The sequence below is a fragment of the Gobio gobio genome, assembly GCF_949357685.1.
Source record: "Gobio gobio genome assembly, chromosome: 5".
In the NCBI taxonomy this organism is placed as follows: Eukaryota; Metazoa; Chordata; class Actinopteri; order Cypriniformes; family Gobionidae; genus Gobio; species Gobio gobio.
The window spans coordinates 16777665-16793179 of NC_137101.1; the positions used below are offsets into that span (position 1 = coordinate 16777665).

The 15515-nt window shown below is 40.9% G+C and overlaps 1 protein-coding gene across 1 annotated transcript in view; it reads right to left on the reverse strand.

Annotated features, from left to right (window-relative positions):
• plxna4 (plexin A4) overlaps window positions 1-15515 on the reverse strand; it is a 220684-nt gene that overhangs the window by 24151 nt on the left and 181018 nt on the right. The window contains exons 13-24 of the mRNA XM_079816393.1: window positions 14237-14388; window positions 13534-13651; window positions 12449-12585; window positions 11809-11976; window positions 11448-11541; window positions 9742-9981; window positions 9505-9651; window positions 8850-9084; window positions 7707-7849; window positions 6058-6326; window positions 2171-2237; window positions 262-408 (exon numbers count right to left, since the gene is read on the reverse strand). Of these exons, the coding sequence (XP_079672519.1) occupies window positions 262-408; window positions 2171-2237; window positions 6058-6326; window positions 7707-7849; window positions 8850-9084; window positions 9505-9651; window positions 9742-9981; window positions 11448-11541; window positions 11809-11976; window positions 12449-12585; window positions 13534-13651; window positions 14237-14388 (1917 nt within the window). The remainder of the gene's footprint in view (window positions 1-261; window positions 409-2170; window positions 2238-6057; window positions 6327-7706; window positions 7850-8849; window positions 9085-9504; window positions 9652-9741; window positions 9982-11447; window positions 11542-11808; window positions 11977-12448; window positions 12586-13533; window positions 13652-14236; window positions 14389-15515) is intronic.

The following is a 15515-nucleotide window of genomic DNA, read 5'->3' on the forward strand; positions in this document are numbered from 1 at the left end:
CTTAACAAGCCGGTGTGTTCCCTGTCAGGCATGAAGACTGTGGGCATTGCATGCTGCATCAACCCAAACAAATTACCTTACCCTTCTCTCTACCTCCACACCTGTCTGCTTCTGAATACTTTCACGCTACTTAGCCTCTTCCTCACCCATTTATCCTTGTCTTTTTCTTCATTCCAATTTTAGTTTACTCCTCTCCTTCTCTACCCTTCCAAACCCGTTCATCTTTCCTTCCCTCATCCACACTGTGGTTTAGAGCCTTACCAGAGTCTTGTAATCAATTTGCTGTCTGATGAGCTTGTCTTCACTGAGTGAGTAGCGGGCTTCTCCGGTGATAGAGTCGATAGGACCTTTTTCCATCTGTTGCTTTATGGCACAGAAAAGAGAAAAGAGGGGCTCCCCAGCACACTCCTACACAAGGGAAAAAAGGCACTCTGTCACTTTCACTCTCTTAAATTTCACACCAACCACCTACATTGAATGTGGGCTATCATTCCCTCATTCAGTAACAGTAATAGACATTTTGAACGGAGCTTTACAGTTGTAGTGCTAGTGCATCAATTTCAACTGATGCCACAATTTCACTCGCTATAGATTCCATTGATAGTTAAGCTAGATCTCGAGTTAACTTTTTCAGGGAAAAGTCTCCTTGTTGGATAGATAGTCAGAGCAGTGACCCACATATAAAGTGTTGCATTTTAGCCTGGCTTTAAATAATGTGTAGTATGTATTTACATACTCTATTATGATTACATTTACAATGTGCAGCCACTAAAAAAAAATAGCTCATTATTTATGTACAGAGTGAAACACTTGAATAATACATTTTAATTCTGCTAAATACTTTTAAAAGTGAACATGTTAACAGATGTATTTTTGAGAGAGAAAAAATAAATGTGGTCCCACTTTATATAACGTGGCCTTAACTACTATGTACTTGAATCAAATAATAAGTACAATGTACTTATTGTGTTCATATTGTATTGCAAAACACTTTTGCAGATATTAAGGTGGGATAGGGGTAAAGTTAGGGACAGGTGTGGTGGTATGGGTAGATTTAAGGGTAGGGTTAGGTGTAAGGGAAGTGTCTACGGTGCAATTAAAAATGTAACGACACAAATTAATTACAGATGTAATTTTTAAAATGTAAGAACAATGTAACAACAATGTAACAACATGTATGTACACAATAAGTGCATTGTATAAAATAATTAATTTAAATGTTAGTACATAGTAGTTAAGGCCACCTAATAGAAAGTGGGTCCAGAAATGTTAAACAAAAAAAGTGTACTGTGTCTAGCTGAATTTGGAGAGAATATACTTGCTGAAATGAGAAATGGACTAGTGGTCTGGGCAGCTGGTCAAGCACTGTTCAATAATACTCAAATCAATGTTTTGTGACTGCAATAATAATGTTATGGTTTCGCATGGATGAGGTCACAATAAAGTCCTTCTCTTACAGTAGAGTCCAATTTGAGCTTAAATGAATCCTGAAGCTCTCGAGTGATGTTTCGGCTTCATTCACTCAGGTCTAATCCGTTAAACCAGGCCGGACAAAACAGCATTGACTTCCAGACTTTATTGCCTGCTTTGTGCATTCCAGAATTCAGGAAATTTCTGTACACTTGCGAAATTGCACATGCCATGTCCTGATTCCAGCAAATCGTGTTTATTAAGAGATTAATGACAAGTGCTAGAGAGGACCGCGGTGGAGCTGACAGTCACAGTGCTATATGTAGAATTGAGAAGCACCTGCTAAGCCAACTGTCTCATTATAAAAACAGAAAAACGCTGGAGTCAGCAAGACTTGGCCAAATTTAAACCCTCTATGATTAAAAGTGCATGCAGGCACACTCGCATACAGATGTACATTACACACCAACACACATTTATACACTAGACAGACACTCTCCCTCTCTGTCAAACACCTGTAGTGCATCACTGCCAAAGCTCCCGCAGGACTTCGCTCGACTCCTCTGTGCTCAACAGTGCATGTGCAAAATGACCTTGAAGGTGAGTGATCTCTTTTTTTTGCTGATGATTATTCAGATTAGTGGTTGACTGATATGCAATTTCAATGGTTGATTTTTAATTACAACATTTAGGCCACCCAGACCTGAATATGTGGTTACAAACACACACAACTGTATCCACATGCAAATGGCTAACTTACCTTGAGGAATTTATATAGCAGAAAAGTGAACCAATTTGTCAGCATTTTCTCAGCCACAGACTCCGTTCTGAAAAACAAACAAGCAAACAGAGTAAATTAATAAATAAATAAAAGCAACACAAAGCTACGATTATTACTGCGAGTGTCACACACAAATGCGATTACCACGACCATGAAAAATTCACTTCACAAAGCCCGGTGTCTCCTAATGAATAGGACTTTGTTAAACAAACATAATTGCCAGAACATGAATTGCGCTCTGGAATCTATAGCGCCAATCTGCAGGCTGTCTTTATTACCACAATAATCCACGAGACCCTAATACAAGAAACCCAATTAAAAGCCTTTATATGATCCAGCTGGATTGATGCCAAGTGAACCTACTCTGGCCTGGAAAAAGACCGCACTCATTTCCTTCCCCCCCACAGTCCGGCTATTGAGCTTGAAATGTATTACATTACAATAGAGGGTGGCTGAATGGAGGACCGGGGTGCGTCGAAGTACATCATGATTGGCTAACACCTTCGCTTGGACCACAAACTCTGATCCGGCATGAGAGATGTACATACATAATAACTATAACAAAGTGAAACCTAATATACATGGATCCGGTGTCTCCAGTCAGTGTGTGCCGCAGGGAGCTGGTGAATTGTCAAGGCGCCCTGCAATGAGCCATGGCACAGAGCATCAATATTTCAGGATTACAGCATTGTGGTGTGTGTGTGTGTGTGTGTGTCTCTACGCCTACTCTGCCACCTTGTATCCCAGCTGCCACCTGCATTCCCTCTCTCCCACTGCCGTACGAAGACCTGCCGCTGCGCAATACCATGGGTACATGCGTGTCTGCGTGTGCCCGCTAAGCTGCCGCAACACCTGGAAGGGATTAGTGTCCCCTTGTTTTGTAGCCACTGCCTTGAGTCGGCCAAAGGAGGACAGGTCCAGGGGTCAACGGGGTCACGTTTCATCTTTCCTTTCATCTCCATCCTAACACTGCCCTGTAATCATCCTTACTCCCGACTGTTCCCAATGCCTGGATCATTTACAGCAGAAACAGTCGGTGGGGGAAAACCCGGAGATTGAGCGTAGTACAAAAAAATAGATAAAGGAAGGAAACGCCTCTGTGTAATGTCACTTATTCCCATTAGCTTTCCCTTTCTTTTTCTATTGGCTGATTTGATGGTAATTATTGTTGGCAAGACCCCATAAACTCACTTACCCATATCCTGTGTTACCTCTCAGCTCACCGAAGGGGGAATAAGTAGCCTCGTTGCCAGACAGTCCTGGCACAACCTCTCCATAACATTGCCACAGCGCCAAGAGCAACCAACTATCACTGTCCCCCAAATCCTTATGTCACATATCACTGGCACTGCGAGCAAGCGCTTGTTTGGCTTTGGTTTAGGGAGGCAGGAAAAGTGAAGCCCATCCAGTGGTGAGGAATGGGATGTGGCATCACCTGGTGCTTAGTTCCCCCTGATTAAACAGCCATTTCAAAGTGGAACGAAGTAAAATCTGCTGGAGGATTCCTCCACAGTGAATGCGCAAAGAGGCACATTGGAGCTATGCTCCATAAACAAGAAAAAGAGGGCGAGGAAAGAGCTCCATATATCTTCCTCCTCATCTCTCGCATCCAGAAAAAGCCATTTACATTTGATGCTGCTTTCTGCCACCGCAAATGGATGTGAACAGCCAGCTCTGCCAACTTCGAGGACCTAAGAGTGGTTTATTATTCCAGAGAATCAAAATGAGAACTGTCACTCTATGACAAATACTGCACTGCAAATGTGTTATATGCAGAAAATGCATCTCATAAACAAGTTCATAGATTTAACAGAGTTGCTACGCATATGGCATTGACCGAGTGAAGGTTTTACTGAGAGTTAGTCTCATGCTTCAGCTAATAGGAACCCACACACACCTGGCTAATGGGCTGATGTTATGCACCTTGCAGCATCACAGGCTTTATTTTCTTAACCAAACAATCGTCTGTTGAAACAAACCCCCGGTATGTCCCCCTCTTTAATGCACATGTGTTAAAGAACACAGCTTGAAGCTAGGAATAATTTCAATTTCGCACTCTGCCTCACGTGGAGAAGATTGTCCGCTCGGCGCACTGTCGGGTCCCGCTGCGTAACCATGGTCCCCCTTCACTGAGGATTATCCCCAGAGAATAATCACAGGACTTCTATTCAGCTCTGCGTGACTGTGTTTGTGTGAAATGAACTGGATTTGAATGTGTTGGTCTGAGTAAAGTATGAGTAAAAATATGTGTACAAGCATATGCAGGAACAGGAGACCCACGTGGACTTCACTGATGCCATACATATAAAGAAAATGGGCTGCACAATCTCAGAGGTTATTTTTAATCGTAGACCGGGTAGAGTGGGCTGCAGGGAGCGAGGGAGAAGAAGGAATACGACAGATGGTTCTAGAAACTGCCCGTTAGTTAGTTAGCCTGTGTGTGCTTGTGAACTCAGGTTGAGGCTGGACAGATGGGGCGGCTGTCGCAAGCGCTTTCTTGGAAATGGGGAAAGGAAAGCTGGTTGGAGGCTTCTGCCAAAAGATGTCCTGCTTCTCTGCATTTTAAACACAGATTTAGAAATCATGCAGTGAAAGAGAGACAGGGAGGAGAAAATTATTCTCAGACAACAGATTAAGCTTCACTGTTCTGGCCCAGCGCTCTGTATCGTGCTTTGCTAAGCAGGTGCTAGCGGTTAGACAGGTTCCATGTGGTGAGGATCACTCTATATACCTGTGAGGGTCTCTCAACTGGAGGATCACAACCCAAAAATGCTTCGCAAAATGTTAAATCCAACATTAACAAGTAATATATTTTCATATTGTTGGGTCCAAGTAGTTCCTGGTCATTTTAATACATTTCAGTTTCATTTTAAGATCATTTACACAAATAATTTTTGTACTGTGTTGGATGTAAAATCTAGATCCTGAAGCAAAACCAGTTGAGAGAAGCCACTGTACTACAGGTTATAATGGGACATCGTAGCCAACATCTTTAAAGTGGAGATGTTGCAAGTGCCTACAAAAATGTGACAGGGTTGTTTTGGTTTTGTCTTTGACAGAAGCCTGACTGAAACAAGAAAAATCTATTTTATTTTCCACTACTAATATGCACAGCAGCTCTTTGTGCAATTAATCTTCACTGTGCTTGTTTCAATTAATCACGCTTGCCATTAAGGGTGTTGAATCAGTTATAATTCAGTCAAGGAGCTTCTCTTGTAGTTGTCACATGATCAGTTCGTCGCTATTAGCAAGCTTGTTTTGACCAGTGCATTATTTCGTGTTCCATGTCACTATTTTTCTCAGAAAGCAGGAAGAGCCCTTTTATTTTTAATAGTAGTTTCAATCAATTAGCAAAGTTATATATCAAAAGTGTCAGCCAGCGTTTAAATGAGTAGAGGGGAGAAAAATCAATATGGTATAATAATAATATTGCCTTCTATGATGTTAAAATACAGAGATACAAAGGAGTTAATTGCATGGGGAATTGAGCTTCACATATCTCCCTACATTCAGTAGGTTTTTAGTGCACTGTTAATTGGATCTCAGGCTAATTAATCCTAATTACAATTTAATGATGAGTATGTCGGTGTATTCCATGTTTGGGAGAGAAAATGTGCATTTTGATGTCCCCAAAAGCAATTATTCCTATTCAGCGTACTTACGCTTCAAAGACTATTCACAGAGGTCATCTGCTCTCGTCAATGGAGTTGACTATAATTAGAATCAGGCAGATTGAAATGATCGCAAAATTTAGAGCATGTGCTCTGTTGATTACACACACTTGAGGGGCATTTATAATCAGTAAAACCCACTGGACTGCAGGACTAGATTTTTGAGACGACTCTTCATGTGTAAATGTCTAGTACCTTCTGAGTAAGAGTTTGGGATGGTTCTTGCTTTCCAGGTTCTTGTCAATGAGATCAGACAGCAGGTGCTTGAGCACATCGGTTGCGTACTCCAGTTTACTTTGCAAAACAGTCATGATCAAGGAGGCGACATTGCCGCGGTCTCGCATGGAGAAGCCTCTCTGGGACTCCAGGGTTCGGATGAAGGACAGCAGGAAAACCTTGTTGTTGATAAGCTGTCCAAACAGTTTTAGGCCTTTCTCCACCTGTTCCTGTCTGTAACCTGGCACCTGCAGGGAAAAAAAGGACAACAACAAACAGTTACAAACAGATGACATTTCACAGCCTGAATGTGATAACTCATCAGCATATTCATTAAGGGAATTAAATCAAAATAGACAAGTTTTTCTAAATACAGTTTTGGTCTTATTTTGCACAATTTATAAGTGCATATTATTCCTAAGAAAATGTTTATTATTGTTTGATGGATAAAATCAAGCCCTGCCCTATAATTTTTTCCCGCACTGAATATTCTTTTTTCACTGAGAAATGCCAATTATGGCATTATTTTGTGTAGTTATCCCCTTAGAGCTAAGCAACTCATCATAAATGTCTCATTTTTTATTTTTGTCAAGTTTAAGAATGCTCACTTAAACTTTAGCTTGGCTAATTTGGCTGAAAAGCTTTTTCCAGCCCTCTCATTTGGCCTACGGTATCCTCTGCCAGTGTCCAATAAAACACCCACAGGCATTTAAACTGAAAAGAGACAAATCTATTAAATAAAAAACAAACCTAAAGCCAAAACAAACCACTATACAGATGAACAGCATACATTTAATAGAAGCTGCTCACTGGGTTAGAATGAATTTCATTGTGCGCTAAGAATACCTGATGACAAACAATTAACCATGCAGAGACCCACATGACATCATTTGATATGATTTGCCTCATCAATAATCATTAAATACCTATCAGAATCTCTAGACGGCTCATGTCATTAGCTGTGATTTTACTATAAACTTTTCCAGAGAGGATGTTTATTCCAATTAAGTCTTAATTGATATAGCTGATTAGAACCAGAGATCATCTGGCATAAGCAGGTAAAGTATGGCTCGTATGTTGGCTGAAGAAATGTGTGTGATTCAATTAAAACTGTCCATCACTGTCATAACGGGGGTATAAATAACCCGTAGCTCGGTGTACCTTGCATTAGATTTTTAATTCTGTTCCCCACACTCAGAAAAAAACCAGTTGTGTCACATGTCATTACTGTTATTAACGAAAGACTGATTGTGAATCAGAGAGTAGCTCATTACTTTAAGAAAAAAAAAAAACACGAGAGAGAGAGAAAGAGACTGCATGTAGATTATAATGAGAGCTGCTGCCTTTTGTTTACTGAGGGTGAACACAAACAGCATAGTGACAGCTTTAATTCCCAACAACCCCACTGTGCTGTTAGTCCTTCAAAAAAAAAAAAAACAAAGAGGAAAAAAATACTAAGCAGCCATTAATGTGACTGTTCCTCACACAGGTACAATGTGCAGTAATTACATGCACACATGGATATGTAAATATATGCATGTACATCTCAGGAACTTAGTAAAGGGCCCTTTGGATGCAAATTTGTTATTGCACAAAACATTTTTGCATCATTAAAATTGTTAGGTTACCTCCAGGTCTCTAAGGACAGGGTGCTCCTCGATGCCAGGGAACAGAACTCGCATGGTGTATGTGCGGTAGTCCAGGAATGGAATACCAGCTCCGTCCAGATCGCTGGTCAACTCGTGAATGTCTGTCTGCAGCTCTGCAAATGCTGCGGAAGACACACAACATGAAAAACAAATAGGTTGAGAGTCGCTAAAAACTTAACAGAAACTTGAAAATAATCTGTGGGCCAGGGTGGCACTAGCCCTTATGACAGCTTGTCCACAAAATATTTTTTTTGTCGGAAAGAAGAACAATACTGCAAACATAAGAACTATGTTCATGTGTAAGGATTTAAAGAATAAGAAGTAATAAGATCCTAGTGGATGAGCGGTGATCTTCCAGTTGTGCGCTTCTATTCTATGGCGAATGGTAAATGCAAGAGCTGTCAATCTGGGTGATCAATCCAATCCAATCGCACTCCCACTGTAAAACAGTCCCCGATTGGTCTTTATTCATTTGTTGACCTTCCCGAAATTGTCAAACGGCGTTAGAAAACACTGCATCATCGTTATGATCGCAACATGATCAGATCTCGGATGTCGTATAGCTTTAGCAAAGCAGCATGTAATGCCACTATGAGGATTATATTAGTGTTAGGGTTCTACTATGTTCGACTATGGTTTACTAATGCTTGGTGAAGCTACAAACCAAAACGCGGCCCAAAAGCCTGAAGGTGTATTTTGTTTACATATGGTATCCTTGGCATTCTTTAGACTCTACCTGAAACAATTATGCTTGTTCTATTCTGCTAGTTGAGACCTTTCCAACAATATATGACGCAAGACATCTGTTATGTATGATGCTTAACAGAACACATTTTCAAGTAAAGTCACATATTTATTTTCAATTTAGGCATATATTTTCAGGCAAAAACCAATAATGCCAATTTTAGCTGTCGTTTTTTTATAATAGGCACTGATGTCCTCCCAATTTCTCTAAGGTCCACTCAATTTCTGGCCTTGCCATTGCTGTGCGTATGTATTGGAAATGATGCAGAGGCTGTTTCTAAGTATTGTTTCATGGATTTCGCGAATTCGAGCAAGTTCATAACTCGTAATTTGAATTGACATCACTTTGTTAATCCACCTCCCCCCAAGACTACTTACCCTCTTTACACTCTAAAGCTACTCTGGACTCCAGGTTGTCCATCTGCATCTGCAGCCGCTTGAGAGTGAGGTCACTCTCGCGGGACTTGCGCTTGTAGGCAATGAGGACAATGACAATGAAGAAGATAAGGAGGCCTCCTGCACCTGCAATGCTGATGACGGCAGTGCTGCTGAGAGGGCTGTCAGAAGTGATATGAACCACACCTGGAGAAAACTCGATGCCACCCACACGAGCCTAGAAAGGAGCACATTTTGCATAGATTTGAATGAATCAATACTTTGTTGCATTTAAAAGTAGCTGTGTGGTATCTTGTTCAATAACCTGCTATGATTCAAATCAAATCAAAATACATCTATGGATGGAGATTTCTTTGTTTAATTTGATGATATTGTGCTATAGTAAGGCTTTTTCGAGTTCGTGGCTGTAAGGGTCTATTGCACTTTCTCTAGTATGACTGTCAACAAGCAGGCAGCCACCCAGAGTTCCCATTGAGAAGCATAAAAGCTTTTATTAGGTTTTTCAGCTCTAATAAGTCTTATTGGGGATGTATTTTCTATTTCTGTCAGCCTCTCAGAAAGTAAAATAACCACAGGGTCCCTAAAGCATTAGGTCACTGCGAAAAGTGGATATGATTCCCAGTATTCAGCAACTTACTAGAACCTTGTGACGGCCAGTCAGATTGGGCGATTCACAGAGCAGTTGAGTATCTGATACAGTTAATGTGCAAGGTTTATCTCCAATCAGAACAGTGTAGTTGAGCTTCCCATTGCCACCCGGCGCTGGAGGGAGGAAGTTCCTACCCTGAAATTCACATTCACAAACATATGTAGCAGCTGCAATGGAAAATCGAAAGACAGACTATGCAGAGATTTATGTAAATACTTGATTTACCTTGAGTATGATGGGAGACCCTGGCTTGAGCTCCTGGACCCCAGACACACTAAGCGGTTCAAACACTGGATTCGGGTAGTAGATGAAGTTGGTGTTGTTGAGGGCCAGCACAGACTGAACATCGTCCAGGATGAAGCCAAACTCATCAGGTCTCTCTGGCACTTCCTTCTGCTTGCTCAGACTGTAGGGAAGCTCTGGGGCCATGCACTGCATAGTGGTGGGACTCAGAACCTGACATATCTGGTAGGGGGACATAGATAACAATGAAGGTCAAAAAAGTCATATTTGCAAAAGATGTGTGATTCAGAATAAAACAGAAACATTTAGATTCAGATGAACAACAATATTACATTCACATTACAATTCAGACTGTTTTAATTGGTCATGTCAAATAACAAGACCTGGATATAACCTCAACTTCCTACAACAGAGGTACACAGATATTACTTGCCTTAAAGCAGCACTCCATTATTAGCACTTTTAAAATGTTCACACTCTGATTGTGCCTGCAGTGCTGTTGACTCACAAACGAATCACTAACTGTGCTCACCTCTACTTCCTTGAGAGAGATTTGACATTAACATCTCTCCTTGACTCTGTCTTTCATCGCTTTTTTTTCTCCATCTCTCGCATAGATACACTGCAGCTAAATGCGGCTGTCAGACGATTTAGTACTTAATGCCATACACATCATCATTTACATGAAGTCAGTGTTTCTCAAACTACTTATTTACTTTTCCCTCTTTAATTAAGAGGTCAGGTTTATTAAATGTAAAGTTATGGCATAGCTTTATTCAAACCTATATGCACATTCCCTTTAAAGTGTATAAATAAAATGCCTGACAAGACCCTTGAGTTTCGCGAACCCACAATGCTTTGCAGTTGACTGTTAAAACACCCAGACAGCAGACTAACCATCAAAAACATCCCTACAGATATCGCCAGTCATTTTAATTGGATTCCTTCCAAAACTGTAGCAGCCAGGCAGACGAACCTTCACTTCCTCTAACACAAAGACTTCTATAGAAGGTCGTAACGGGTGGAATTGTTCAAGATAAAATAGATTTCAGGTCACCATTTTTTTTCAGCACACAAAGTCTGGTCAAACTCTTTTCAGACTAGTTATGAGCGATCGCATTACAAACAAGAATATAAGGCGTCTTGTGCCCCACAAACAACTTCTTTCAGAGACTGCAAGGTAGGGTATGACACTTTTTTTCTGCTGTGCTTTGAGGAGCAGTGTGCCAAAGCCTAATCATATCGCAGCCCAGATGCTAAACGCGGCCATGTGTGAGATACGTGCATGAGATAACATTACGGTCTTTTGTCTCTGTTGCCTTTCAATCAGATCTCACTGAGTGCAGCCTCCCATGGCTCTTTGGGTCCATTCTGAAGACGGGGAACATGATATCCTTGTCTATGCATCCACCCTGTGTTACGACATTCTCCTCTTTCCCGCACAAAGGGTACATTGCTGCTACTGCTGCTGGGACCTGGCAGTCTTCCTGTGCTCTGTCTGTTTCTTTGTCTCTCTTTCTCTCTATTTCCCTCTTTTATGCAGCTACTGCCCTGGATCCAATGGTGCGCAGCCGACACAGGTGATTGGAGCAGGTGGAATAGTCTGCTAATGGTCATTCCAGTTCACTAGCCTCAGGTTAGGTGAAGGCCGAGTGATCGTTTACTGTGTGGAAAGCGTTTGCACTTACGTTGACCGTCTCGAAGTTCTTATACTTGGCTCTGATGAGAGGAGTCTGGATGATGTCCAGGTTTGTCCCGGTCACAGTCAATGGTGTGTTGCCACTGTGAAAACACCATGTTTATTAGCTTTCACTTTTTAAGATTTTATTAAATGTCCTAAAATTAGCTCATTTTAATAAAATAATCTTTAGACAATGTTTTGTTTGATTAAAATAATCAACCATGTATTAACTTTATCCATATAATGTCCATAATGATCTCCAGTTTGAAATCAAAAAACAATATTCTTGATCCTCCACAGGGTCTGGGATAATGTTATGGGTTCTTTTCCCAACGGCCCTGTCTTCAATGGCTTTGTAGTACACACACCTGAAAATGCTCCACTCAGGTTCAAGTTTGGTGATCGTGGGATCCTCCACATACTCAAACTTGAGATCTTTGTGAATGTGGGCTTTATCCACGAAGACCGATACGGACACATTTCCGTAGCCTTGCATGGAGGCATGAGAACGACACGTTATCCACTGTCCTCCTCTCCTGTGTCATCAAACAGAAAACAAAACAAAATCACCAACGTTTTTCAGATAACTAGTGCATGAATAGGTGCATGCTCTTTATACTTTGATATGTTCAATATTTAAGAGATTTAAACTAAAAATAAACTAAAGAAATTGAAAGGTCTCTTCTCCATTGTCATCTATTATATGTGTATGGATGTTTTGTAGTATTCAATGGCTGTAAAGAGTATTCCCATTAAAGCGCAGAGTACTAGACCTAATTTAATCTTTCGCTCATATGATCAGACACTGTGGTTGCACCTCAGGCAAGAAGAGAGTGATGGCTATTGATGTTATTGATTAAAAATCAGAAACTCTCAAGCTCTTAAGATCAGTATTGACTCTCTTTGGTGGTTTGGATCCGCAAGAGGCTTTGAGTGACCTGCAAACAACCCAAAAGGATGATGACACCTCAAAAGGGCATTGCGCTGTACTTTTCCATTCAACCCTACCTTTGATATGTACACTTCTGGTCTTTGAACATGATTGACACATTGCTGCCCGCGTCCAGGTTGCTGCCGGTAATGTTGACGATGGTGCCCCCAGACACTGGCCCTCGACTCGGCTTTAGACTCAACAGTCTAGGGATCTGTAGAAACAAACAATGGGAATTATTTACAAGCTTACAAATCACACAGCAGAGGCGAGTCGGCAAACCCTCATGTTTTTCACTCCTCTGTATCTCTTTTCCAATCTGATTATCGCCACCTTTTTCTCAGAACACCAATTGCCCTCCTCACCCAAGAATCACATAATCCAATTACTGCATCTGAATGAGACATAAAAGCCATTAATGTTTGCATAAAACTGATAAATGCTATAAATGGCTCTATAACAGGAAAAATTACACTGCAGCTCAATTCATTTGGATGGCTGGATCGCAATCTGATTATGGGTGTTATATCAGCATGTGAACTGGGAGTGCTAAAAGGAAAAGTGTAGAATGGATATAAAAATGAGAGTGGCCAGTGTCAAGATCCTATCCTCCACAGAATCAATGAAAGACATTTTAATTGATCCGAAAAATCCTACAAAATTGCTTTATCATGAATTTGGTCTCAACCATATGAATATGTTAATTAATCCCTTATTCCAAAAAAAAAAAAAAAAATGGTAAAGCTAACAGTTCTTCTTAGATTTTCTCAGTTGGTTAGCATATTGGTTTAGAATACCACTAGCCTGCTTTATGGAAAATAAATTACATTATGTTAGACTCACAAAGTAATGGCCTGTGCAAAGGGGGACAGGATTCTGTGGGAGGAAAATCTTGCACAACATCAGTAGTAAATTTTAAGTTTTATGTTTAGCCTCTCCGGGTGTTGACCGAACACTTGGTGGGGTCAAGTGCTCGCTGATATGACTAAGTACATCAGCAGGGCTACAAGGCCGTAGTGTTCACTTTTTATTAGAGACACAACAGTAAATCCAGGCACTTTCAACCCTGAAGTGGCAAAGACTTGTAATTATACAGAGATGATTAAGATCATGGTAGACAGACCAGCAGTTCATAGGAGGTTATTTGCTCCAAGGTACTCACCACAAAGTAGTAGTACTTAGACGACTTGGCCATGAACTCGGGATGACACTCTCCAATGCACACTTGGACGTTTCCAGCAAACTGGCTTCTTTCCGCTTTTCCCATTTCACACACAATCCTGTAAAACACACACATACACAAATCAATTGACCAGAACAGTTTTTTATGAAACATTAAATGAGGAACTTTAAAAAATGTCTTTCCCAGCGATAATAATGTATGCAGGAGATAAACGGTTAATATGAATGAGTTAATCTGCCTCATTCCATGGCAGGTGTCAAACTTGAGCATGCACTACAGTAAGAGGCTTATCACAGTGTCCAAATAATAATAATAATACATTTGTGCTGGCGCAACCTGCAGAAAAGATACGCAGAATGAAAGAGGGTTTTTCAAGTCAGGACAACAATACTGGAGAATTTTTCATGCTGTCAGCAGGGCTTTCTCGAATGCTTGCCAAATAATACATAATTATCTTTGGCTGTCCTGACCTCAGATTAAAAGTTTCTTTAATGCTTTCCAATCCATATCAGCAACTTTTAAAATATGCTGGGTTCTTGACAACTATAAGTAGGCCTGCATTAAAGGGAGAAGCCATTATTTACTCCAGATAGTCATTAGATCCAGGTTTAAAATGTTGTCATCATGACAAAACTACAAAGAAGTGTCGGATCTGGCCTAAGTGCTTCAAGAAGACACTTACTGTTCTGCTGGGATATATCCTTCAGGTACCGGTGTACACTCCACATCTGCAACCTTCACATGGTCCTTGATCTCTCTGAACTCCAGTCCCAGGTTCTCACCACGGATAGTCACCAGTGTTCCTCCCTCACGGGGTCCTCGAAGCGGGGTGATCTGTTGACAAGTCACAGGGAAGCTAAACAACACGGAGAGCTCTCACACCCCCCTCTAGCATATCCACCATTGGTACAAACTAACAGGAAGTGGAGAATGACTCAGCAACCGATTCCTTCATGCACCTGCAGGAGTCAGTGATTGTGAGACGGTGTGAGGGGCGGGAAACAGCGAGAGAAGCTGTGAGTGATTTGGTTCAGTGGGATAATTGGGCCACTCTCTGTCAGAGCGTCAAAGCCTGCGTGCTTATGGTGAATAATGATCAGCCGCACAGCCAGCTGAGCCAGCCGAGTCCTGCCTATAGCAAAAACAAAGCCATGCTAATTTATGAACACAGAGTCGGCGTCTGGGAAAAAAAATATGCCGACACCAGCATGTGAAATCATATGCTGCTAAGATTGGAATATAAACACAGGCGTGCACAAGGATGCTTATTTTCATCTATGCATGTCAGACGATCAAACAACTTTTATTCTTTGCTCCTCGGGATGCTAAGCAGTACCGAATCCGACTGATTAGAGTTAACGTATCTGTAACTCGCTCACACGGTGCTATCTCTTGAATCTTCATGCTTTTGCTGGAGTCATACCATTAACACAAGAAACACTTGGCTGTGATTCATTAAACACTGTTAAAGGAAGACATTTATGGTGCATTAAAATGTAGCGACTAAAAAGAATCACACTTAATAACTTAATTGGCGATTCATGTGCCATAAAACATATCTTGTGATGTGAAGTGATGGCAGAGTTAACTCTGCTCAGTGAGATTATTATTAAGTACCAGAGGCATGATCCATATGGTCATAACAGAACCAACCAGCCAATCAGAATAAACTATAAACTACTCTTCCAGCTCTAGTTTTGATCAGTACTTCTCTACACTTTTATAATATAATGCATAAAGCCCATTCAAACAAGACTGTGCCACCTTGGATGTTTAAGTATGTGATTCTTGAATGCAAGTTCCAAAAAAACGAAAAACAAATACAAATAATTGTATATAGTACCACACTCAATTTTTAACACGTAAAAGTTAAAACACTGACACTTAACACAGTGCATGAATACAAAATGTTGTATGATGTCCCTGATAACACTAACCAGCCAGAAATGTGAAGGGAGGGA